At 43.5% G+C, this 27,117-nt stretch overlaps 1 protein-coding gene across 1 annotated transcript in view; it reads right to left on the bottom strand.

Moving 5' to 3' along the window:
• Positions 1-22,965, bottom strand: part of LOC124777668 — a 30,786-nt gene extending 7,821 nt beyond the window's left edge. Inside the window, exon 1 of the mRNA XM_047253148.1 lies at positions 22,866-22,965. Within this exon, the coding sequence (XP_047109104.1) occupies positions 22,866-22,943 (78 nt within the window). The 5' untranslated portion in view covers positions 22,944-22,965. The remainder of the gene's footprint in view (positions 1-22,865) is intronic.
• Between the last annotated feature and the right edge of the window lie 4,152 nt (positions 22,966-27,117).

Consider the following 27,117-nt stretch of genomic DNA (forward strand, 5'->3'; position numbering starts at 1 on the left):
TATAAACATGTATACATTCCCATGCAACCAGCGCCTAACAAAATTTCCTTGATCCTCATCCTTCATATCAAACCTTGAGTTTCTATGGAAACTTCACTTCAGGCACTGGAATGATGAAAGACATACATTATTTTTGTACCTACTCCATAATGTTGCCATTCTCTGACTTATCTGTAATATTTATTAATAATGATCATGTGATCATCTTCCTGCCAATATCTGGAGGAATATTTCTGTGTAACTTTATTTTATTTCTCTTTACAGTCATTTGTGAGTGGTAGCCATGTGCCTCCTCTTTTATTAAATCCTGGAGTAGTAACCTCCATGAAATGGAATCAAGTACTTGCCCTTGGCGGCCGAACTCCCCAGAATGGGAGACTTCCGGCCCACAATGCCGTATGCTCATTTCCATTTCCATGGCAGCAGAGCTGCTAGCCAATTAAGGTTTCCTTTCCTCCTCCTCTGGGAGACCAGGGGTATGTCATTTAGTTTTCCTTTCAAACTTAGTTGGCAGTATCACATCTTAACAGAAGAACAGAACTTTCACACTGTTCTTAAAATTGTGTCTGCTGGGTAGAATCTTCCCTAAGTCTTCTCTGTTCAGAAAGAAGAGGGAAAAAGATCCTTGTGTTTTTTCCAACCCTAATTGGGTTAACATCTCATGCTTTATGGTGGGTGTGGGCAACTGGTCAGTTTGCCATGCTCTCCATACAGGACTGATGCTGAGGGTTGTAACAAGTCTAGGGAGAAAAAGATTGTGAGTGGAGAGTCTGCTGAGAGGAGCTTGTGAGTATTGATGCTCTACTGAAATGTGGAGATGCAATTCTAGGTTGACTTGGATTTTATGAGTTAGGATCTGTTTAAACTTGTGGCACCTTCAGGCATAGGGAATGACTATGTTTATATTAAAATATCGTTTGGCATGTGAAATTTGTTACATCGAGTGAAGCTTGGTGTCAAAAATTTGGTTTATTAGAGGGTCTTGTATCTGTTTGTGTAGATGCTCCATGTAGTCATCATTAGGCTTGTACCCATCCTCCCCATTTAAAATCACATAATTAAATCTGATGTGTGTAGCACTAATTCAGTTCATCATACTCACGATGGCGAGTGAGTATTGTATTTCTCACCATGTGCAGAGTAGCGTGTGGTCTTCAATCAGTGTTATTTAGTTGGCAGCCATTTCGCCATTAAGCGGATCCTTGCAAGTTTCACTGTCAACGATAGTCGCAGTTTCCCACTCTTATGCTTCACTGTTGATCTGACAACCCAAAGGTAGTGCATGATGCAGAAACCTATCCTTAAATACATTATAAACCTTATGTTTCAGTGAGGCTTACCAGTGCTGATCGTCATACAAATTCACTTAATTCCCCTGCCTCATACATAAGTGTGGGACTATAGCTTTTACAACTAGACAATGAGTCGTGATGGTAATGTCCTGTTCAGTGCTAAATGATGTCACTAAATAACTGGATTCTTGAATGCGAAATCTCTAGACCATTAAGGTTATTCAGGATCCCATTCCTTTATACACTGAGGTGATAAAAGTCAGAGGATACCTCCTAATATCGAGTCAGATCTCATTTTGTCCAGTGTAGTGCAGCAGCTCGACATGGCATGGACTTAACAAGTTGCTGGAAGTTCCCTATACTTAGCCATGCTGCCTCTAAAGCCGTCCTTAGTTGCAAAAGTGTTGCTGGTGCACAATCCGTGCACAAACTGACCTCTCGATTATGTCCCATAAATGTTCGATGGGATTCACGTCGGGCGATCTGGGTGGCCTACTAATTCCCTCAAATTATCCAGAATGTTCTCCAAAAGCCGGCCGGTATGACCTAGCGATTCTAGGCGCATCAGTCTTGAACTGCGCGACTGCTGCAGTCGCAGGTTCGAATCCTGCCTCGGGCATGGATATGTCTGATGTCCTTACGTTAGTTAGGTTTAAGTAGTTCTAAGTTCCAGGGACTGATGACCTCAGAAGTTAAGTCCCATAGTGCTCAGAGCCATTTGAACCACAGTGCCTTGTTGTCCACTTGGGTCCATGGCTTCAATGGGTATGCACCGCTCTCAAACCCTACCATTAGCTCTTACCGACTGAAATCTAGGTTTTTCTGACCAGGCTACGTTTTTTTCTGTCATCTAGGTTCCAACCAATGTGGTCACGAGCGCTGCAGGAGATGTCATGCTGTATGCAAAGACACTCGCGTCCGTCGTCTGCTGCCGTTGCCAAATTTCGTCGCGCTGTCTTAACATACACGTTCGTCGTACGTCAATTATTGATTTGTTCATTTATTTCAAGCAGTGTTGGTTGTCTGTTAGCACTGAAATTCTACGCAAACGTCTCAGCTCTCTGTCGTTAACTGAGGGCTGTCAGCCACTGCGTTTTCCATGGTGAGTGGTAATACCCGAAAATTGGTATTTTCGGCACACTCTTGCCTTTGTGGGTCTCGGAATACTGAAATCCCTAACCATTTCCGAAACGGAATGTCCCATGGGTCTAGCTCCAACTACCATTCCGCGTTCATAGTCTGTTAATTCCCGTCTCCCGGCCATAATCAAATCGGAAACCTTTTCACTTGAATAACCTGACTACAAATGACATCTCCCCCAATGCACTGCCTTTTTATGCCTTCTGTACGCCATACTACCGCCCTCTGTGTACGTGAATATCGCTATCCCGTGACTTTTGTCACCACTGTGTATACCAGACATGTTTAAAAATAGTCTTCCTAAGAATGCATGCTGAAGTAACTTCGTTACTACATGGTCATTCCGGATAGTTTCTTTTGTTTGGTTCAGTCTGTTTAAATCATAGGGCTTAAATGTTTCACAATCATGTCAGAATTCAGTACTACCCTGCACGCTTAGTGAACGAGCATTCATAAAATTTTATGTGTACAGACCGAAGCGGCCGCGAAAATTTGTACCCAGGTCAGGAATCGAACCCGGGTCTCCTGCTTACTAGGTAGGCACTAAGCCGCCTTGGCACAGCGATTCACACAACTGCACGGATTACCCTGGCCTGACTCTCTCCTCGATCCAAATTCTCACTGGTGCCCAAGTCTACTTTAAACTCCCCCTTACACACGAACAGAATTGCGGAGGCCCTCCATGTTCTGGAATAGCATCTCAGCATCGAACGTAAAAGGGGTATCCAGCCCGCAACCCCGGAACAGGTACTTATACAAACGAAATGACACAGTTTCAGAGACTTTATAGGTTTCACACAAATATGATTTTATGTATACAGACTGAAGTGGTGAGTGAAAATTTGTACCAGGGTTGTGAATCGAACCTGGCTCTTCCACTTACCAGGCAAGCGTGTTAGCCACTAAGATGCCTTAGTGCAGTGGTGGAGGAGCAAGACATGCGAGGGTAATCAGTGCAGTTGTGTGAACTGCTGTGGCAGGGTGGTTTAGTGGCTAACACAACTGCCTAGTAAGGTTGCGGGCACGGTAGCTCAGCGTGTTCGGTGAGAGGGTTAGTTGCCCTCTGCAATAAAAAAACTGAATGTCTTACGACGTTCGCCCCGAGCAGATGCAACGAACGAAAGCGAACAAAATGAGATTAAAAAAAAAAAAGTAAGCAAGAGATCCAGGTTAGAGTTCCGGCCTTGGTACAAATTTTCACTCACTGCTTCAGTCTATATACATAAAATCATATCTGTATGAGAACAATAAAGTCTCTGAAACTACGTCATTTCATTTGTCACTATAAAATGGCGGATCACGTTACATTTTTGGTCCCAGAAAGCCAGAGCAAATACCTTAAAATAGAAAGTTAAGATCCCCATTTCATGCGGTTGGCTCGCAACATAGTGTAGTACCCTGTGCTTAATCTCAGAGTTAAGTGTTGCTGTGCTTAATCCGAAATTTGACTTCAGCATTACAGTGCATCTGCATCTACGTATATGCAATACAAACCACTGCGAAGTGCATGACAATGGGTACTTAGAATGGTACCACATGTTAGGGTTTCATCCCTTTCCATTCACGTGTGGAGAGTGGGAAGAATGGTTGTTTAAATGCCTCTGTAATTAATCTAATCTTATCCTCATGATCGCTATTGGAGTGATACATAGGGGGTTGGATCATATTCCTAGACTCAACATTTAGAGCCAGTTCTTGGAACTTTGTAAGTAGGTTTTGTCGGGATGCTTTACATCTATCTTTAAGAGTGCCATTTCAGCATATCTGTGTCACTCTCACGTACAAACAAACCTGGGGCCAATCGTGTGCGGGCCGTTGTGGCCGAGGGGTTCTAGGCACTTCAGTCCGGAACCGCGTGACTGCTACGGTCACAGGTTCGAATCCTGCCTCGGGCATGGATGTGTATGATGTCCTTAGGGTTAGTTAGGTTTAAGTAGTTCTAAGTCTAGGGGACTGATGACCTTAGATGTTAAGTCCCGTAGTGCTCAGAGCCATTTGAACCATTTTGAGCCATTCGTGTCACCCTTCTATGTTTGCTTTCATTGTCTTCTGTTAGTCCTATTTGGTATGTATGCCATACACGCGAGCAATATTCCAAAACGGGGATCAAGTGATTTATAATGAATCTCCGTTGTATACCGACTGCATTTCCGTAGTATTCCGCCAGTGCACCAAAGTCTGCCACCTACCTAACCTACGAACGAACCTATTTGATCATTCCATTTTATATCCCTACTAATTGTTACACCGAGTTGTTTGTACGAGTCGAATGTTACCGAAGCTAACGCTTTTACGTTTATGGAGATTTAAAACAAGTTGTCAAAATTGTAATCACTTTGAATAACAAGCCTCCTAGCACACACCTCTGGGACACGTCTGAAGTTACTTTTACTTCCGTCGATGATTTTCCCTCCAAGATAACATGGTGTGCTTGCAGGCACACATCCGAGTTTTTTTCCATTTTATGCACATTATTTCGGCGACCAGCCCAGTACTTATTTTCATGTTCTGTGAGTTTTGCTGTTAGGTGCATTCGCTGGTTGGACTACCATCATAGTGGCTGGAGCCAAGGCAGCGAATGCACGTAACAGCAAAAATGGCGGCACCAGAAGATGACGACTTGGTAGGTCGTCGAAATATTGTGCGTAAAATCGAAACAACAACTCGGCTATGTATCCAGAACCACACTTTTAATCAACCACTCCGAGAAATCACACAAGCTGCGTCCTCCCCACCAAGAAATCCTCAATCCTGTCACAAATTATGTTTAAATGGCTCTGAGCACTACGGGACTCAACTGCTAAGGTCATTAGTCCCCTAGAACTTAGAACTAGTTAAACCTAACTAACCTAAGGACATCACAAACATCCATGCCCGAGGCAGGATTCGAACCTGCGACCGTAGCGGTCTTGCGGTTCCAGACTGCAGCGCCTTTAACCGCACGGCCACTTCGGCCGGCAATTATGTTTAATACGGTAACACATACAAGAGTAATTTTTTAATAATCGTTGTTTTAATGGCGTGATCCTGCTGGAAATAGCTCGCTCTTCCTCTGGCCTGAAAACCGGTACCTCCAGACACTTATATGGGGACACAGAGTTTGATGTGCCATCTGAACCAAGAGGATGTTTATACATGGTGTTTTATTGTTACAGTAGCTGAAAAACAGGCATTGCCAGGGTATTCATTTTCCAATTATCTATTAGCAAGGAAAACAAAAAAATGAACTGTGTTTTTAGTGTAATATAAAAAAAATTCATTTCCTTGTATTTGTGAAAACACCTTTGAAATCACGAAGCAGTCGTAGAAGGAAATATGCATAACGTACAAATGTATAAGCACAGTATCCAAATTAGACAGTTTCCGCCCAAAGGGCGAAGCTGCTTCCCATCTCTATGATTTGTTTTCTCCTGCAGCTGTTTGCTCTTCGCACCTGAAAGCTGTCAAAAGTGCAGCCAGGTGTCAGGGATTTCCTTAAGTTGACTCGACTCTAGGAATGCCTTCGTAGTAAGGAATAGATGTATTAAAACGTTACCGCATGATGACGCAGTTTTTCACGCATCTCAGAGTTTATGACGACATATCTTCCGAACTATGTGTGGTACACGATGTAATGTTGTAGGTGGATTTAGCGGCATATGTGGATACTGTCTGCGAAATTTATTGCGAATAGATTTTGTATCACAGGAGCAATAAATTTAAACATCATGCATGATGCGGCAGTTTTTCACGCATCTCATTGTTTACGATGTCATATCTATTGAACTTTAGTCGTCAGGTGGTTCTTACCCCCACAGCGATTGTTGAACGACAGTAAGAGATACGTGTACCAAGTTTGGTTGAATTCGCTCCTGTCATTTAGGAGGAGTTGTGGAACATACATTCATACATCCATTTCTATAATATGTATGGATGCTAGCCTGCAATGAGCGGATAACCGGGAACAAATGAAATTTGGACTCTCAAGTGTTTTCTGGGAGTGTTAGTTGCCATAAAAAAGTGCCGACTTCATATTATTTAGGGATACATTGGAAACCACTCGTTACAACGCAACGAAAATTGACATACCTTGAGTAGTGGGTATTACAGTCTGCCTCCAGTTGTGACTTTTGATCGCTATAGGCATATGATAACACAGTTTTTATGACCACAATTGCAAGAACTGAATGTGGAACGCATGTGGTTCCACCAGGAGAGGGAAAGCACACCACACTACCGTTGGACATCAGGGTTGTTGAGAACAAGATTCCCTGCTCGTCTCATCTCTCGCAATGGCGATCAGAACTGGCCACCGAGTTTGACAGCATGTCAAATCTCTGTTTATATGATCAATCCACGAACCATCCCTCGACTCAAGGCAGAAATTAGACACGTCATTGGTCAAATTCAAGCGAAACTTTGCTGTAGTACAGTCGAAAATTCTGTGGATGTCTGCAGACGAAGCGGGGCGGAACATATTTGCCTGTTTCATGTTTAATCTCAGTCTTTGTGTTCCGTATTGACTGTTGACTTAATAATACTAGCGGTTTTCAAATGAAGTATGTGTTTTATTATTAAATTAAATATTGCATTCTTTATGGGAAACCCTGTACATAATATGTAAAACTTAATATCTATGGCCGACTTGTGTGGCCGAGCGGTTCTAGGCGCTTCATTCTGGAACCGCGCGACCGCTACGGTCGCAGGTTCGAATCCTGCCTCGGGCATGGTTGTATGTGTTGTCCTTAGGTTAGTTAGGTTTATGTAGTTCTAAGTCTAGGAGACTGATGAGCTCAGATGTTAAGTCCCATAGTGCTCAGAGCCATTTCAACCATTTTTTAATATCTATGAATAAAAATTTATCATTAACTGGCAAATACTGCTGCGAAATCCATTATGTACTTTAAACGGCCAAGCAAAATTCGCAGTCTCCAGTATTTTTTGTTGATAACTAGAAAATGGACACATATTTTATTTTTAAAGTTTGTGGTAAGACGGAGAACAGATTTTACGACGTTTTCCGAAAAAGTCTTTTCATCATAAGGAATGTTAGTCTTTTGTGGATCCCGAAATTTTTATTTATTTGACCATGAATTCTACAGCTGGACGACTACAGTGAATTACTACTTGAAAGAAGCTGATAAGATTCAAAGAGGTCCAAAGACCGGCAACTTGGTTTAAATGCACAGAAACATAAGGTTGTAGACTTCACGAAAGAAAAAAGACATGGTATCGTATGACTACAATATCAGTGATTTGGAATAAGAAATCTTTGACAAATATCTGTGTGTAATACTCTGTGGATATGAAACGAGATAATCATACACGCTCAGTCGCAGGTAAAGCAAGTGGGAGAGTTCGGATCACTGCTAGGCTAGTGGGTCAATGCTTTCAGTCTACAAAAGACATTGTTTACAAAACACTCCGTCAATCCAATCTAGAATCTGCTCAAGTATGTAGGATCCATTCTAGATAGGACTATAGGGGATACTGAAAGTACACAAAGAAAAGAATCACGAACTGTTACAGGTTTGTGTGACCCAGGCGATAGCACCACGGAACTGCTGAAGAATCTGAGCCCATTCTGTGAAAGCTTATTAAGTGTTTCAAGGAGGAGTCTAAGAATTTACTACAGCTATCTATGTACCATTCCTGCAACCTTTGGTCACCCGCAGGCCTCATTCACATACACTCTAACGCACATACACGCCAAGCCACGCACAACACACACACACACACACACACACACACACACACACACACACACACACAAAACCACTAAGGAATCACCCGAATGGGACGAAAATCTATAGGTGTGGTGTTCACTTACAAGTACAGACAAAGAAATAGTTACAATTTCAGAAAAACTGCATAATTTATTCACGATTAAGAACTTCACAAATTGAGCAAATCAATAACCACTAAGGAATCACCCGAATGGGACGAAAATCTATAGGTGTGGTGTTCACGTACAAGTACAGACAAAGAAATAGTTACAATTTCAGAAAAACTGCATAATTTATTCACGATTAAGAACTTCACAAATTGAGCAAATCAATAACGCTTTGGTCCCCCTCTAGTCATGCAAGCAATTATTCGGGTTGGTATTGATTGACAGAGTTGCTGGATACCCCCCTAAGAAATATAGTGTCAAATTCTGTCCAACTGGCGCGTTAGATCGTCAAACTCCCAAGCAGGTTGAAGGGCCCTGCCCATAATGTTCCAAACGTTCTTAACTGGAGAGAGATCCGGCAACCTCGCTGGGCAAGTTAGGGTGCAGGTGGGCACTATCTTGCTGAAATGTAAACCCAGAATGGCTTGCCATGGAGAGCAACAAAACGGGGTGTAGAATACTGTCGAGGTACCGCTGTGCTGTAAGGGCGCCGCGGATGACAACCAAAGGGGTCCTGCTACTATGAAACAAATGGCACCCTAGACCAACACTCCTGGCTATTGGGCCGCATGGTGGGTGACAGTCAGCTTGGTATCCACCACCGTCCAGGGCGTCTCCAGACATCAGACATGTCTTCGCTGGTCATCATATCTCATCACTGAGATTCCGGGTCGAAGACGTTTCTGGAGACCAACCTGACTGTCACCCTCCATACGGCCAGATAGCCAGGCGTGATGGTCTGGGGTGCCATTTATTTCATAGTAGCAGGACCGCTTTCGTTGTCATCTGTGGCACCCTTACAGCACAGCGGTACGTCGACAATATTCTACATCCCGTTTTGTTGGCCTTCATGGCAAGCCATCCTGGGCTTATGTTTCACCAAGAATATGCCAAAGGCACTGGGAGATGAAGAAGGTTGCACTGGATAGAGTAGCATGGAGAGCTGCATCAAACCAGTCTCTGGACTGAAAACCACAACAACAACAATGCCAAACTGGTAAAATGCGAACAACAAAATGGCGAATATCCTAAAATGCGTCCGGGCGCGGTGCAACGTGAGCTCCTCGATCTGCCACGAATTTCTTCCGCTGCATGGATCCGGCCCGCGGACTGCCTGTTGCCCATCCGTGCTGTGGAAAATGTGAAGACAAGACTGGAATTGATTACAGCACTCACAGAGACGTTAGGAAACGTTCTTCCTTGCTCCACATCCGAGCGGAACGGGAAGAAACCGTAATAAATACAACAATAAGAAATACCTTCTTCTCCACAGTGGGTTCAGGGTGTGGATATAGATGTAGATGAAAAGGTGGCAGCGTGTAGGCTGCTACCTGGGTTTTAGACATTCGTCACTACTCTGTATATCTCGTTTTATCCCACATACTGCCCAAGTTGCACATCCTAAAACAGCAGCCTTACAAAAACTGATATTTTACTAAGGGGTAAAGATCCTCAACATTGTGTCTGCGCGTTAGTGTGCGGGTGTGTTTGTGTAACATTGCGATGGTTGTTTAAGAGGCAGACAATTCTTCGCTAAGCGTATCACCGAGAGGAGAAATGAGGAACTAAAAGATGTTCTTGTCGATAACGGCGAAGTATATAAGGCACCAGTTGCGTGTCGTTGATTGTCGATTCACACTTTGAGAGCTTGCTGTAACCGTGTTCACGTGTTGTGTTCGCCATAAACTAAGTCAAACGCTAATACCGCAAATCGGATCATTTTGTATTTGTCACGTAAAGCTAAGAACATTTTACAAAAGTTTGGTCAAAATGAACCGTGTTGTTGTTTGATTTCTTCTCCGGGTCAATGAGTGTCTCACAAGGGGAAGAAGATTTCAGAAACGGCCAACTGATTCAGCTCATGATTGGTAGGTCCCTTGTGAATCACCTAAACAGATGAACTCTAAGATGTTTTGGCTCACTACCGCCCGTTTTTTATAAAACCACCTCTGAAGTTCATGACGCGCTATCGACTCAGAATTGACAATATCGATAGATAGTACAAAATGCATATCTGTCGTCATCATCATATATGGGGTCGGCAAATGCATATTTTTCGAGAAAATAGAAAAATGGTTATGCACCAAAACGGTTAACGCCTTTAAGCGCAAGTGTCGCTGGCCGAGCGACCAAGCCACCTGGCTGTGGACCGCTCACGTCATGTTTTCGATTCCTAAGTGCCTTCTGCAATTATTTTTTCATGTGTAGTTTTCTAGGTATCGAAATTGGCTGAAATAGAATGCTAAATAAGGTAAATAAATCAATAAAGAGTTTTAACAAGGTAGGTAAATGTATGTCTCAAACAACTTCGATTAGTGAAGAGTTAAAATTTTAATCTTTGCCTTTTGTAGTAGCTCTTTTACTCACTCTTTTGCAAACCCTCACATTCTTCTAAAACACTATCTGGCTGGATCTAATCATATAAACATTCGAAGGAGGTATGTTCACGACATCAATAATATATAATGAATACACTCTCTGAGAAACTATGGTAGCAAGGGCAGATAAGCACGGAAACTCTGGCACGATCATCCCAACAGCTCATATATCCAAGAAGAATGTGAAGGAGAATGAAAAAGAAAATTGAGGATCTGTCAGATGATTATCAGTTTAGCTTTCTGAAAGGTAACGATACCAGAGAGGCTGTTCTGACGTTGCTGTTGATAATCGAAACAAGACTTATGAAAAATCAAGACACGTTCATAGGTTTTGTCGATCTGGAAAAAGCGTTCGACAGTCTAGAATGGTGCAAGATATACGAACTTCTGAGAAAATAAGATTAAACTATGCAGGGAGAGACGGATAATATTCAATATTTGCAAGAACCGAGAGAGAAGAATAAGAATAGAATAGCAAGAACGAAGAGTCGGATTAAAATGGGTGTGAGACAGGGATGTAGGCTTTTGCCCCTACTGTTCAGTCTATACAGGGTGTTCGGAAATTTTCATTACAAACTTCTAGGACTTGTAGAGGAGAGTGAGTACATAATATTTTGACTGGGAACCCATGTCCAGAAATGAACCGTTTCCGTTCTACGACGGTTTCAGTTCCGATGTGTAACGCGACCACGTCTGCCGAGGGAAAGAGAAAAGTCTCAGAGTTGCTTGTCCTGGTAGGCAATAGGGTACACAGGATGACGTCAAATGTGGTTTCAGCATCATGATGCACCACCTCACTTCTCACGTGCGCTTCGGTGAAATCTCACCAGATGATATGGTGAAAGATGGATAGGCTGAAGTGGTCCAAACGCGTGGTCGCAGCGACCGCCGGATTTAACTCCTGTAGACTACTTCTTGTGAGGTCGTGTGCAAAGTTTAAATTGCGGGACTCCAGTAGATGCAGAGGAAGACCTGCTGGCACTAGTTCTGCCCGTTGCACTGGAAGCTGAAGAGATATCTGGTGGGATGCAGAGCGTGTACCAGAATATGCTTCGTACGTACAATGCCTCTAACAACATTTCCGGTTGCCACACCGAGTTGCTGTTGTATTTGTCAGTACCGTTCTGTGCGTACAGTATGTTGGGTTCTATTTTGTTTTGGAATAACGTAAACACCTAATGGCTAAGTTTTAACACATACAAATTTGCTTAAGTGCTAAATGAATGTTTCGTCGTGTTTCGTTTGGGATTGTTAGCTAATAATTTTACTGTGTGACGCCTAATTCATTTCGTCAAGCAGAAGTGTATGAGTTAAACATCTGAGTTGAAACTGTCGTAGAACGAAAACGTTACTTTTCCGGACATGAATTCCTATTCAAAATATTACGTACTCACCCCGCCTCTACATGTCCGAGAAGTTAGTAACTGGAATTTCCGAACGCTCTGTATATCAGAGAAGGAATTACGGAAATAAAAGAAAGACTCAAGAGTAAGACTGAAACTCAATGTGAAAAAGACATTAATGATAAGACTCACTGATGACACTACTTCCCTCCTGTGCAAGCGAAGGAAAAATTAGAGAATCTGTTGAACGAAATGGAAAGTTTGATGAGGTCAGGGTCTGGACTGAGAGAATATCGAAGGAAGACGAAAATATTAAGAAGCAGAAATTAGATTAGCGATAAACTTAACATCGAAATTGTGGACCACAAATTAGTTGGGGAAGGAATTCTGCTATTTTGGAAGAAAAATAACACATGACGGACGAACCAAGGAGGACATATAAAGTAGACTAACACAGACAAAGAGGTCATTCTGGCCAAGAAAGGTATGCTAGTATCAAGCGTAGGGCATAATCCGAGGAAGAAATTTCCAAGCAGATACGTTTTGGAGAACAGCATTGTGGGGTAGTGAAGCGTTTGAGATGCTGCGCTACAGAAGGATGTTGAAAATTAGATAGACCGTTAAGATTAGGAATAAGGAAGTTCTCCACAAAATCGTCCAAGAAAGGAACACGTGGAAAACACTGACAAGAAGTAAGAAATAACTTCCATGCTAATAGAAGAAGTCGCAGAGGGTAAAAACTGTAGCGAAAGAAATAGAATGGAATACATCCAACAAATAATTGAAGACGTAGGCTATTCTGAGTTGAAGAGGTTGGCCCATGGGAGGAATTCGTGGCGTGTCACATCAAACCAGTCCGAAAATTAACAAAAACTCTGTTTGGGGAACGAACTTTGGTACTTACCATGCATACGGTAACCCCGTCGCCTGAGAAGTTTGTGCTGATCATGAATGGTGTTATGGATCGTTACTGAAACTGCGTGGTTGTCAGTTCGTGCTGGGTTTCCAGAATTTCAACTGCGAAAGCCTCGAAATAGAGTTTTAACTTTTCAGAAAAAATAAACATCACATACCTGCCACACGGGCGTGTAGTTTGGCGTTATTACTTTTACCATGCAAGTTGTATAACCGCAGTCGTCTATAAACACGGTATGACGCTATTAGTTCGTCCAAACCAGAAATCCAATATGAGACAAAACTTGTTATCAGCAATGTATGGTTTTAAAGCGCCCTCAGGATATGCTTTGTAAATTGAATTTGTAAGCTCTCACTCCCCGAAATTCAAAACCTTCTATTCTCACGAATTTCAACACGAAGAAAAATATTTATGAAAAAAACAAAAATTGTAAATGTTAGAGCGTATTAGCAACTTTAATATTACACAGTCTTTAATTACAAATGTCAGTTAGTAAAAATAAAACTGTATATCATTTTTTGGACTAAAATTCTTAAATATTATGCGAGTGGCCCAAAGTATGATACACATATATTGTTGTGTACACTGGAAACAGAAAGTTGAGGTCTCAAAATATACACTCCTGGAAATGGAAAAAAGAACACATTGACACCGGTGTGTCAGACCCACCATACTTGCTCCGGACACTGCGAGAGGGCTGTACAAGCAATGATCACACGCACGGCACAGCGGACACAGCAGGAACCGCGGTGTTGGCCGTCGAATGGCGCTAGCTGCGCAGCATTTGTGCACCGCCGCCGTCAGTGTCAGCCAGTTTGCCGTGGCATACGGAGCTCCATCGCAGTCTTTAACACTAGTAGCATGCCGCGACAGCGTGGACGTGAACCGTATGTGCAGTTGACGGACTTTGAGCGAGGGCATATAGTGGGCATGCGGGAGGCCGGGTGGACGTACCGCTGAATTGCTCAACACGTGGGGCGTGAGGTCTCCACAGTACATCGATGTTGTCGCCAGTGGTCGGCGGAAGGTGCACGTGCCCGTCGACCTGGGACCGGACCGCAGCGACGCACGGATGCACGCCAAGACCGTAGGATCCTACGCAGTGCCGTAGGGGACCGCACCGCCACTTCCCAGCAAATTAGGGACACTGTTGCTCCTGGGGTATCGGCGAGGACCATTCGCAACCGTCTCCATGAAGCTGGGCTACGGTCCCGCACACCGTTAGGCCGTCTTCCGCTCACGCCCCAACATCGTGCAGCCCGCCTCCAGTGGTGTCGCGACAGGCGTGAATGGAGGGACGAATGGAGACGTGTCGTCTTCAGCGATGAGAGTCGCTTCTGCCTTGGTGCCAATGATGGTCGTATGCGTGTTTGGCGCCGTGCAGGTGAGCGCCACAATCAGGACTGCATACGACCGAGACACACAGGGCCAACACCCGGCATCATGGTGTGGGGAGCGATCTCCTACACTGGTCGTACACCACTGGTGATCGTCGAGGGGACACTGAATAGTGCACGGTACTTCCAAACCGTCATCGAACCCATCGTTCTACCATTCCTAGACCGGCAAGGGAACTTGCTGTTCCAACAGGACAATGCACGTCCGCATGTATCCCGTGGCACCCAACGTGCTCTAGAAGGTGTAAGTCAACTACCCTGGCCAGCAAGATCTCCGGATCTGTCCCCCATTGAGCATGTTTGGGACTGGATGAAGCGTCGTCTCACGCGGTCTGCACGTCCAGCACGAACGCTGGTCCCACTGAGGCGCCAGGTGGAAATGGCATGGCAAGCCGTTCCACAGGACTACATCCAGCATCTCTACGATCGTCTCCATGGGAGAATAGCAGCCTGCATTGCTGCGAAAGGTGGATATACACTGTACTAGTGCCGACATTGTGCATGCTCTGTTGCCTGTGTCTATGTGCCTGTGGTTCTGTCAGTGTGATCATGTGATGTATCTGACCCCAGGAATGTGTCAATAAAGTTTCCCCTTCCTGGGACAATGAATTCACGGCGTTCTTATTTCAATTTCCAGGAGTGTATAAATCACACAAAACGATAGGTATGTGTAAGTGAGATTTCTCTGTGGGTGATATTTCTGGGATATTTATGGCTGAAGCGTACTTAAGAAAGAACTACAGAAATTTGTTTATTTGTTTTTCCTTTTTTCAATGCTATAGGGTCAACCAACAATGGGCAGGACCTGTTGACAATTATACTTAATATATTGCTAATAATACAAAAGTGAGAGATACACGAAAGAGAGTCACCGTCTTGTTATATTATTTTACATGAACATGAAGAGAACCAGGAAAAACGAAGCAGATTTCTCGTTTTATACGAGGGCCGTTCAATAACTTATGCCCCACATTTTTTTTCTCAGAACATATTTATTGTTAAGAGTCAGAATTTGGTGACAATATACATCAACATGTCTTGTCCATGTCCTGTTTTTCTATGTAGTCTCCATCACGTTCTATGGCCGTACGTCAACGTTGTGGAAGAGCAAGTATTTCCTGCTGGTAAAAGCTCTTGTCCTGTAGGTGTAGCCATATTTTCACAGCATAACTGACACTCTCGTCATCTTCAAAGTGTGTTCCCCATAGAGAATCTTTAAGCGGCCCAAAGAGATGAAAGCCCGAAGGTGCCGGGTCTGGACTGTAGGGTGGACAAGGCAATGATGTTCATCCCGATCTGGCGTTGTGTTCCCGGGCTCTCTGACTTGTGCGTGGGCGTGCATTATCGTGTTGGGGCAAGATTTCTGCTGGATTCTTGTCCGATCGAAAACGTCGGAAACAGTTCTTGAGTTTATTCAGAGTCTTCACGTATGCCTCTGAATTGATGGTTGAACCTATTAGCATCACATCCACGCGAATGACGCCATCACAATACCAGAAGACTGTCACCATGACTTTTCCGGCAGAGGAGGTTGTTTTGAATTTCTTCTTTTTTGGTGAATGAGGATGATGCCACTCCATGGACTGCCTTCTTGTTTCCGGCGCAAAGCGGTGCACCCAGCTTTAGTCCCCAGTAACGGTCCTTTACAGAAAGCCCTCTCCGTCGGTCTCAAAACGCTCCTACAATTCAGATGAAATGGCCTTTCTTTGAATCTTGTGGTCCGCTTTGAGCTTTCGTGGAACGCTTCGTGAGGACCTCTTTGAATATCCGAGAGTCTCGATCATTGCAGACGCACTTACAATGCTGACCGACAACTGTAGAGCCAAATGTCGAGCTGTGATGCGCCGGTCGTCACGAATAAAGGCATCCGCTCGATTCTGCATGTTTGGAGCAGTGGCTGTGACAGGACGTCTCGAGCGTGGCTGATCATGGAGCTCTGTTTCTGCATTTCCTCAGGCTGTAACTTTCTTTACCCATCGCCCAGCTGTACTACTATCAACTGCAGCATCGCCGTTCGCTACACGCAAACGTTTATGGATGCTCACCACTATTTCTTTTTCTGCACACAAGAATTCCATAACGGCAAGCTGCTTGTGACGCGACTCGTATGTAGACGCCATTCTGACGCTGTACTACAGCTCTGCCATCAGCCAGAACGGTTCGAAACTTCACCGGCGCACAGAACAAACATCAAATGAGAAGCACCAACAAGGATGTTTGTCTATGTATATTAATGGCTTTAAAAAAAAAAAAATGTGCGGCATTACTTAATGAACAACCCTCGTGTTTCCCACCGCATTAGCAACATGAGAAATTGGCACTTTCCTTGTCACATCAATAATAAGAGAAATGTCTTTTTCTTTTCATACGAAAACTGTCGTCCTTGTCCACAGTCTCTAGAGCCATAACTTCTAGGTCATTTTCCAGTACTTTTTTGTATGACACAGACATGTGTAGCTGTATGGATTCGTCTTCCCTCCTCTTCATTTAGCCAAGATATAATATCTTCCAGCTACGTTTGCAGGATCAGTCATTACAATAGGATCTGGTGTGGATTCTGCAAATAGAGCGACCTCATCCATGGTGTAGTCACTCTCCAAACAAATGTCGGAATCAGAATCAATCTCTTCAGTTTCCTTTCTATTTAGTGTACTTGCCACAGCTTTGGTCACTGGCATGGCTTTCTGGCTCTCCCGCTTCTGGGCTACTCTTTTTTGTTTGGCAGCTTTTCACTTTCAGCAGTGAGTTTACTGCTGGAGTGTGGTCTCCCGCAGTTGTTTTCCTGGCGTATGGTAGTTGCGGCATCCCGCGCTACACCGCTGTGTGGCTGATGGTTGGGTCATAGGCGACAGTGCATCACTTTATGGAATCTGTATAATACAGTATTTTGGAATGGAGCGTTTCGTATTTAAGGAACATACTGACTGATTAACAATCATACCCAAATAACAAATGTGTCAGTAATGAATAAATTAGGTGACAGTGGACTATTTTCTATGTATCTCACACAAAAATATTTCTGGCATATAGTCAATACTTGCGTAAATGATACAGTACAAATGTTCCAGAACTGTGTTTCAGTCTGGAAAGTGAAGTTTCTAATGGAGAAAGAAATGATGACTAACTGTTTCTAAACAATGGCAGCATAACTAACAGCAGGAACATTTGTGATAGGTGTGGTTTTTTTCATGGATAGACGGGGTATCATATTTTTGGGAAGTTTTGACTATCAGTTTTAGGACACCTTACCCGGCTGCAATCATGAAAGTTTCGTTTCTCCATTTCTCGGACGTTGCAGGTCCCATATACGATGATATTGGAAACTGCTCAGATTTCAATTAGCCATTGTTGATGCCAATTATGAATCAATTGCGCTTATGAACATAAGGGCAGATTCCCAGGAAACTGAGGTAGGGAGTGGTAAGGCAAAATAAAGTGACGGAAAAAAATCGCAACACCAAGAAGAAGTTGTGCGACATAAACAAAAATTTGTAAGATTATGTCTATTCAAATTTCACGACCGAGCGAGGTGGCTCAGTGGACTCGTATTCGGGAGGACAACGGTTCAAACCAACGTCCGACCATTCTGATTTACGTTTTCCGTGATTTCCATAAATCGCTTCAGGCAAATGCTGGGAAGTTTCCTTTGAAAGAGCACCACCGTTTTCCTTACCCACCCTTCCCTAGTCCGAGCATGTTCTCTGTCTCTAATAACTTCGTTGTCGATGGGACGTTAGACACTAATCTCCCCCTCCTCCAAATTTCACTCCAGCTGCATAAGAGTGGCGTTAGTAGTGTCTATGTGGATGCAAATCAGGTTTGCTTTGAATGCACACTGTAACGGTCGCGAGAGTTAGTTACCTTTGAGATTGGACGTAGTAAGTTGATGTTAGCCGAGAACTCCTTTAAGGCGACAAGACGTCATGTGGTAGACATTTTACCACTTGTTGTTTCTCAAATGTCAGTACAACAGATTTTTGACATTTATGTAACAGGCTATTCTCTTAAGAAGAATCCACCGTTGCTGAACAGTGGCGAAAGCATCCGTGGTGGGGGCTGCTGCATCATGATAAAGATGAGCCACAGCGTGTTGTAATTCTAATCCTAACCCAGATTTGTATATACGTTTAACTATTTATCTATCTCAAGGAATATGCTTACGGGGGGTTGGAATACGATAATGAAATGCCTGAAATGCCCGTAAATATATACAGCATCTCAAGAGGTGAGGGCCAATTAAACTCGCAGAAAAATATCTTATGAAAAACGGGGGACTGAATACGGGAAATTTCACTGCCACGACACATCTTATAGTTCCGTTACGTTCTACGTAGCCTAGTCCGGCTACCGTGCTTAATTGTACAGACAACATCAAAGAAGTCACAGTCACAACCCTGTGATAAAATTAAGTGACCCGCAGACATGGAGCGCCTCGTGCAATCGCAACATCGCATAAACACTATTATGTTGTCGGCGGAAATGGGAAATTAAGTTGTCGATACCCATGCGAAGTACAAAGAAATATGGCTGATCCATATGCAGACCTACACCACCATCTGCGAGTGCAAATTTATGCAGAATGGAACAAGAACTTGTGTATTTCTACCAACATGAGGGACAACACAATCTGTAAATAGGCACGAACATACCGTTGCGATCGCGGTACGGTTCTGGAGGGTATAACGGAATTTTCTAGTCATACTGTTTAGCCTTCGTTTCCGTCGTGGAAAATTTAGATAGGATCATCATCGAGTGCAGTGGGTAGAAATAGCTTCGTGTGAGTGTGGCTCAAGGGCGACGCCAACCAAATCATCAAAGGCTGACCTCTGAGGTCAGAAGAAACAACCAATTTGCGAGTGCGATCCAAATGAAGTCCTTAAAAGTGCCATAAAATTCCTAAATGTCGTACCATTGGTTTGGAAGCTGGCAGAAGTTATCCTTGCTTTTCGACAAATGACGAACAATTAGCAGCCTGTTACTGTATCATAGAAAAGAAAACTATGCCAGTACAAAGGTGGCCAACACCTTATCGACTTGCACCGCTTGTAACAACAATCTGAGATACTTAGTTGAGAAGTGAAGTTGTTAAAAATGTGGAAATACGTCGCAGGATGGAAGTACAGTACGGTGATTCATATGTGTCCCTGCAGCGAGTGTACGAGTGGTGTAGAAATTTCTGCGGAAGATGTTTCGCGGCTAGTTTAGGGACACAGCACAGTAACGAACTAAAACAATAGAGCTGTTGTGAAGGAAAACTGTAAACTAATTTAAACTAATCAGTCACTGTTTTGGATGTTAGTGCTGGTTAGCACATAATTTTGTCTGTGAGGTGCTGGATTCATTACAGCGTGCGAAACGGTGGCGCCACGTGAGCTGACTGCTGAACTGAAAGATCGTTGCATCGGTACCTGTAAGGAACTTTTGGGTCGTTTCCAGGTAGAAAGTAATGGGCTTCTGGACTGAATTGTTACATGAAACCTGGGCACACTATCACCAACCTGAAAAGAAAAGAGCGAGCACGGACTGGTGCCGTACCTCTTCGCCAAATAAACAGAATGCGCACTCAACCATTGCTGCTCATCAATTTCAGCGACTGAGTACAACTGAGTGTTGTACGCAGCTGATGGTGCTGTCAGAAGATGGCCTAAGACTAGGCCGAAACCGGCCATTTTAATAAAATAACCGTCGCGATCCAGCCTGTTTTTTTCACTGATTTTATATGGTTTCCAAGATCGCTGTTTCCCAAAAATGTTACTAAAAATTTTGAATTCTGAAAGTAATTTCTGGAGTATGCGAAAGGAGTGTTATAACGCCGCTGTATTTACGTTAATGAACTAATCGACAGCGTCTGAAGCTGCATGGGGCTGTTTTCGATAATGTGATTGTGTGTAAGATGGTAACAATATGAGAAGAGGTGCAGAGGATTTTGAGTGGGGCAGGGGCAGGACGTGAATAAATGTGACATACTCCACACACGTAGTAAAAGAAATCCGCTACAGTACAATTACAATTTTGGCGACAAATCAATGGAAACAGTATCTACCGTAAAATAAGTAGGAGTAACCATTCGGAGCGACCTAATGTGGATGACCATATATAGAACAAACAGCTCGAAAAGTGGATGCCAGGCTGAGATTAATTGGTAGAATGTTAAGGAAACGTCATTCATCCACAAAAGAAGTGCCTTGGAAAACACATTTGAGACCGATCATCGGTCTGGGGCACTTACCAATCAGCATTAATATGATAGAGAAGATGTAACGGTGAGCCAGGGTTGAGAAAACCGACCGGTTAAAACACATACTAGTATTTTAGTTCTAAATAAACGGTATTTGTTTCGTCTCGGCTATAACGTGTTTTTCTATTTTTTACTGATAACCGAGGAAAAACCGAAATATCAATTACCCATATCAGCAGTGCTAAAATTTTTTGTATTTAAATAAATCTTTCCTAAAAGAGGAGTAAGTTTTATTCGTGAAATTCGTATTGGTTTGAAATATTGCGTTATTGTAGAAAACGAGGACAGTAAGCAGTGCTATTTTAGTAATAATGCCGACAGAAACGAGCAAGAAACACAGGACGTAAGAACTGGTACAGCACTGCTGAGACAATAATGGTCGTGTTGTCGTGAGTGCTGGCTTAACGTACACGCGTACATGCACTGTGCAAGACTTCCACTACCTGATATATTCGGTAGCTTCTCGCTGTCGTCGATGGGCATCCGATGTATTACAGAATGGCTCGGCTTTGGTCTGGAAATATTTTTACCAAGTTACGAAGCAATGAAGTACAACGCTTCATTTGCTTTAAAAGATGTAAGATTTGTCTGTCATTTCTATGAAATAAAAAAGAGGAAGGAAGTTATGGCAACATTAATACATTAAAAGCTTAAAAACAATTAATTCGTAGTATTCAGTAAAAACAGAAAGTAGCTTATCTGCCTCCTGTGTCTACATAATATGCCTTTATTTGCTTGCAGCTCTTGGAAACGGACAAATTAACATCCACAACACAGGTATCCAGTCTCATTTTTCACCCTTTAGCACTGGGTATTCGTAATGCCCATATAGTGGTACGATCTCCGATTACAAGATGATTTTTGAGCAGAGAATGAAAAAATTAGAATCACTAGGAGAATACTGGTGATTTTTTGTTGTATTCAGCCCGTTATCACCCTTCCAGAAGAGCAGTGAACGGTGGACGGGCTAAGTCTTCTTTTAAACTGCCTATGTAATATAACACTCTGATTCTTTATATCTTGAAATTAAGACAAAAAACCAAAATTATTTCAGAAGCTTGTCAATTTGAGCGGTTTTAACAGTCAGGTTAAAATGGCGTGAAATATCACCGATACAACCGAAAACCGACGGTCGACGCGTTTCGTAACGCGACGGTTTACTCGGTGCGAGAGCGCTACGGAGATGCTCAACAAACCACAGACGCTACAAGAGAGACATTGTGGACAGAATACGTTTCAAGAAGAGTCTGGCGATTTCATATTTTCTTTCACATACTTCTCACGAAATGACGAGGACGAGAAATTTAGAGAAATTAGATGGCGGTTTATCAACATCCATTCTCTCCCCGGGTTTTGGTGAATAGAACAAGAAAGGGGGGAGCGGATGATGGTACTACAAGTACCCTCTGGCAAACAACGTAAGGTGCTTTGCCGACTGCTGATGTAGATGCAGATAAACAATCAATAGCGAGGCTCGCAGGACAGTTGCTCAGTACTGCATCTGTATCTGACTGATGTCTGTATGTTGTATTAGTTTGTAGTAAGTTCCTATGGGACCTAACTGCTTAGGTCATCGGTCCCTAGGCTCACACACTGCTTAATCTAACTTCCACTAAGAACAACACATAGACACCCATGCCCGAGGGTAGGCTCGAGCCTCCGACGGGGGGAGCGCCGAAATGTGGCAAAGCGTCTCTGTCCGCGCGGCTGCCCCGTGCGGCTCGTATTAGTCGACCGCAAAATTCCAGATTGAAACTTTCACTTTCCACTGGAGCGCGCTATGATATGAAACTTCGTGGCAGATTAAAACTGTGTGCCGGATCGAGAACAGAACTCGAGACATTTGCCTTTCGCAGGCAATGAGCGACACAAACACAGAAACACGACTCACGGCCCCTTTCTTTTCGGCTGTACTTCCGCCAGTACCTCGTTTGCTACATTCCTTGGGCAGGCCAGTTGGTAGAGTGCTGGCCCGCGGAAGCCCAACCTTTCGAGTATCAGTGGCGATTTTAATGTGCCAGGAAGTTTCGACCAAAATATTCTTTCACCTCTGAGTGAGTGCGATTTGGTCCGCTCATTGTGTCAACGCGTAATCGGCGTTGGTATTATACGCACAACTGACCTGAAGGCATTGATAATGCGATGCGATCACTAATGTGATTGTTTACTGTCACGTCGCTGCGTGTTTTCGATAGCAGCCAAGTGCAATAATATCGTGGTTAAGTAGTACAGTTACGGAACCACCTCGCTGATGCAGCTTTCTCAATACAAACACGTTACGGAGCTTACCCAGCGCTCGGGCTGCGCCTGAACCTGTGACGTCAGCGCGGTCAGCAGCAGACAGATGAGCAGCGCGGCGACCTGCATGGCTGCGACTGGCTGCTGGACTCCGCGGTGAGGGCCGCTATATTGACGCTTCCGCGTGCTTCCCCTCCCGCCTAGCTCGCCCACGCAATTCGTCTAGCGCGCACGTCCTCTACACACACACACACACACACACACACACACACACACACAGAGCGTCTCCCACGGCCGTCATTCCATAACACTCTCACCTCCCCGTGTGCGCCACGTTTGTGGAATAAGATATTGCGGTAGCCATCCCACACGATAGCTTGGGTTTTTTTCCCTTCTACTCAGATGTATTTCAGCGTGTCTGAGTCTTCTCTTTTCTTTTAAAATGCCATTGCACTTACCACGTAAGGTACGGTCTCTCAGGGGGTTTACCCGGCATCGGTGCTCTGTGGAAAATTCGCCACTGTTGGTATTTTTCATAGCCGAATGCTAATAGTTTGTCGTACGCTGTTACCAGTGCCCATCTCCCGAACAAACGCTATGCAAATTAGAACGGTGCGTGCGGATGACAAAGAATAGTGAATGCATTCTGCACAGAGGGAGACCAAGAATGCAAGTATGTGGCACTCATCGATCGCTCTTTTCTTTTTAACCTCTAAGTAACTGTGATATTAGGAACCGGTAGTAGTTTTATTCATCTTTGAAATACATTTTTAAATTGCGTCAGGTAAATGCTCCTTCTTTAAACCGCTGCAGACAAATGCCAAGATGGTTCCTCTGAAACAGAAATTCGCGTATCTGTAGTAAAATCGATGCAGAAAGCGTAGGACAAAAAATCCCTAAGTGCTTCTAAGGCTTCTATCTAGTCCCTAGCTGACCAGTTTGGTGTGGCAGTAGAAGATGGCAAAAGTAAAGCCGAAGTTTTAAATTTCGGGCTTATGAAATCATTCAAGCAGGAGAATCGTACAAACATACCATAGTTTGACCACCGCACAGACTACCATATGGAGAACATAGTAATAAACATCGCTGGTGTAGAGAAACAATTGAAAGCAAATTAGTCGCCAGGTCTTGATGAAATCCCATTTCGGTTTTACGAAGAGTACTCTACAGCATTGACCCCTTATTTAGCTTGCATTTATGGCGCATATCTCGCCAAACGGAAAGTCCCAAGTGACTGGAAAAAGAGTGCAGATGACTCCTGCAAATAAGAAGAGTAAAAGAACGGACTTGCAAAATTACAGACCAATATCTTTATCATCGAATTTGCTGCAGACTCCTTGAACATATTCTCAGTTCGAATATAATAAATTTCCTTGAGGAGGGAAAAGCTTCTCTCCACAAATCAGCACATTTTTAGGAAGCATCGCTCGTGCGAAACTCAGCTTGCCCTTTGCTCACAAGAGATGCTGCGATCTATGGATGAAGGGCAACAGGCGTATTCCACATTCCTAGATTTCCGTAAAGCATTTGATATGCTGCTACCCCGCCGACTGGTTAATGAAGCTACAAGCGTATGGAATAGGTTCCCAGATATGTGAGTGGCTCGAACACTTTTCAAGTAACAGAACCCAGTATCTTGTCCTCGACGGCGAGTGTTCATCAGAGACAAGAGTATCATCAAGAATACCCCAGGGACGTGTGATAATACTGCTGTTATATTACATATACATACATACATATGTATAATAAGGTCTGCCAGACAGACGAAGCTGCAGTGTATGGGAAGGTGTCGTCGTTGATGGGCTGTAGAAGGATTCGAGATGACTTAGACATAATTTGTAATTGGTGTGATAAATGGTAGCTATCTAAAAATGCAGAGAAATGTAAGTTAACGCAGACAGATAGGAAAAATCAATCCACAATGATCGAAAACAGTGCTGCTTCACACAATCACGTCGATTAAATTTCTAGCGTAACGTTGCAAAGCAATATGGAATGGAATGACCAAGTACGCACTGCAGTAGGGAAGACGAATGGTATATTTCGGTTTATTTGGAGAATTTTTGGAAAGTGTGGCTCGTCTGTATAGGAAACAGATTATAGGACACTAGTGTGACTCATTGTTCAGTACTGTTCTAGTATTTTGGATCCGAACTAGGTCGGATTAAAGGAAGATATCGAAGCAATTCAGAGGGGCGTTACTAAATTTGTTACGGTAGGTTCTAACAACACGCAGGTACTACGGATATGCTTCGGGAGCTCAAGTAGGAATTACCGGAGTGAAGGCTACGTTTTTTCGAGGAACACTATTGCGCAAATTTAGAGAACCGGCAACTGAGGCTGACTACAGAGCGATTCTACTGGCGCCAACGTACATTTTCCGTAAGGACCTCGAAGGTAAGATAAGAGAAGTTAGAGCTCATGAGGAGGCTTATACACAGTCGTTTTCCGTCGCTCTGTTTGCGAGTGGAAAGGGGCAGGGAATGTCTAGTAGTGGAACAGGGTACCCTTCGGCAAACACGCTGCGTTGGCTTGTGGAGTGTGTACGCAGACGTACGAGGCGTGTTTTGTTAAGTAAGTACCGGTTTGAAATTAAAAAAAGACGTGCTAAGGTATCTCAATAATTTTATTTTTACATGAAAGCCGGTACCTTAATCTACGCACTGACGCGATTGCAGTCTGATTCTTCCTTGTTTAAGCTGCGTACTGAGTGTTTAAGATGCCTCCCATAATCGTGAGTCCCGCGGACTGTGAAGTACGGGCTGTTATAAGATTTCTTAGTGCTAAAGGCCTAAAAGCGATCGATATTCATCGTGAGATCTATGCAGTTTACGGAGAAAACATTATGAGTGATGGAATGGTAAGAAAGTTGGTGAAAGCATTCCACATTTTCCGTAATCGCAGCCGCTGCTTCTCTATAGACGTCGCTGTCGATGAGGCATTAAACTCTCGTCTTTCTCTTTTAAACTAATTTTTACAAGTGTGCATGATGAACAACGGAGTGGGCGTCCTTCGGTCGTTAATGAAATTTTGGTGCAGGAAGTGGACAATAAGGTGAGAGAAAACAGACGCTTTACGATTTCCTCCTTGCGGGATGACTTTCCTATTGTTTCTCATAGTGTTTTGTATGGCATTGTGACCGAGCACTTGAATTACCGAAAATTGTGCGCGCGTTGGGTACCGAAAATGTTGACGGATGTGCACAAAACCTAACGTTTAGACAGTGCATTGACTTTCCTCGAGCGGTACCACAACGACGGTGATGATTTCTTAAGCCAAATTGTTACGGGCGATGAAACATGGGTGGCCAACGTCACACCAGAATCAAAGCAACAGTCCATGGAAGTTGAGGAAGGGCATCGTTTTGCTGTAAGGCAATGCCCGTTCGCATGTGGCGAATCAGACCAAAGATCTCATAACATCTTTTCGATGGGAAACTCTAGATCATCCTCCGTACATCCCCGATCTTGCGCCCAGTGACTACCATCTGTTCCTGCATTTGTAGAAACACCTGGGCGATCAGCGTCTTCAAGACGCTGACGAAGTCAAAACAGCGGTGATGCAGTGGTTAACAAGTCAGGCGGCAGACTTCTATAAGGAAGGTAGTTAAAAACTGGTACAACGTTATGACAAGTGCCTCAATATTGACGGAAATTATGTGGAAAAGTTGATTAAGGTACAGGCTTTCATTTAAAAATAAAATTATTGAGACATCTTAGCACGTCTTTTTTTAATTTCAAAACGGTACTTACTTAAAAAACACGCCTCGTACTTGTAGATGTGGATGTAGAAAAGGGCACGATCGAATTCTTTCCACTGTGCGGCTGGTCCCAGCGGAGGTTCGAGTCCTCCCTCGGGCATGGGAGTGTGTGTTTGTCCTTAGGATAATTTAGGTTAAGCAGTGTGTAAGCTTAGGGACTGACGACCTTAGCAGTTAAGTCCCATAAGATTTCACACACATATGAACATTTTTTTTTTTTCGAATCCCTTCCCAATTTTCCGTAATCGCAGCCTTTGCTTCTCTATGGACGTCGCTGTCGATGAGGCATTAAACTGTCGTCTTTCTCTTTTAAACTAATTTTTACACGGATATTCGACATGTCGTGATATTACAATTTAAGAACAACAAAAATAGCATAATTAATATATACAGGAATTGATGTACTGACAGGACTGGTTTGACAAGGATGGAACAGGTAGTCGATCGTGGCCTTGTAGTAGGAATCATCACATCATTTGCCTTAATTTATGGAAACCATGGAAAACCTAATTCAGGAGGGCTGTAAGGAATTAGAGTCTTCAT

This window comes from Schistocerca piceifrons, chromosome 2 (genome assembly GCF_021461385.2).
Source record: "Schistocerca piceifrons isolate TAMUIC-IGC-003096 chromosome 2, iqSchPice1.1, whole genome shotgun sequence".
NCBI classification, from domain to species: domain Eukaryota; kingdom Metazoa; phylum Arthropoda; class Insecta; order Orthoptera; family Acrididae; genus Schistocerca; species Schistocerca piceifrons.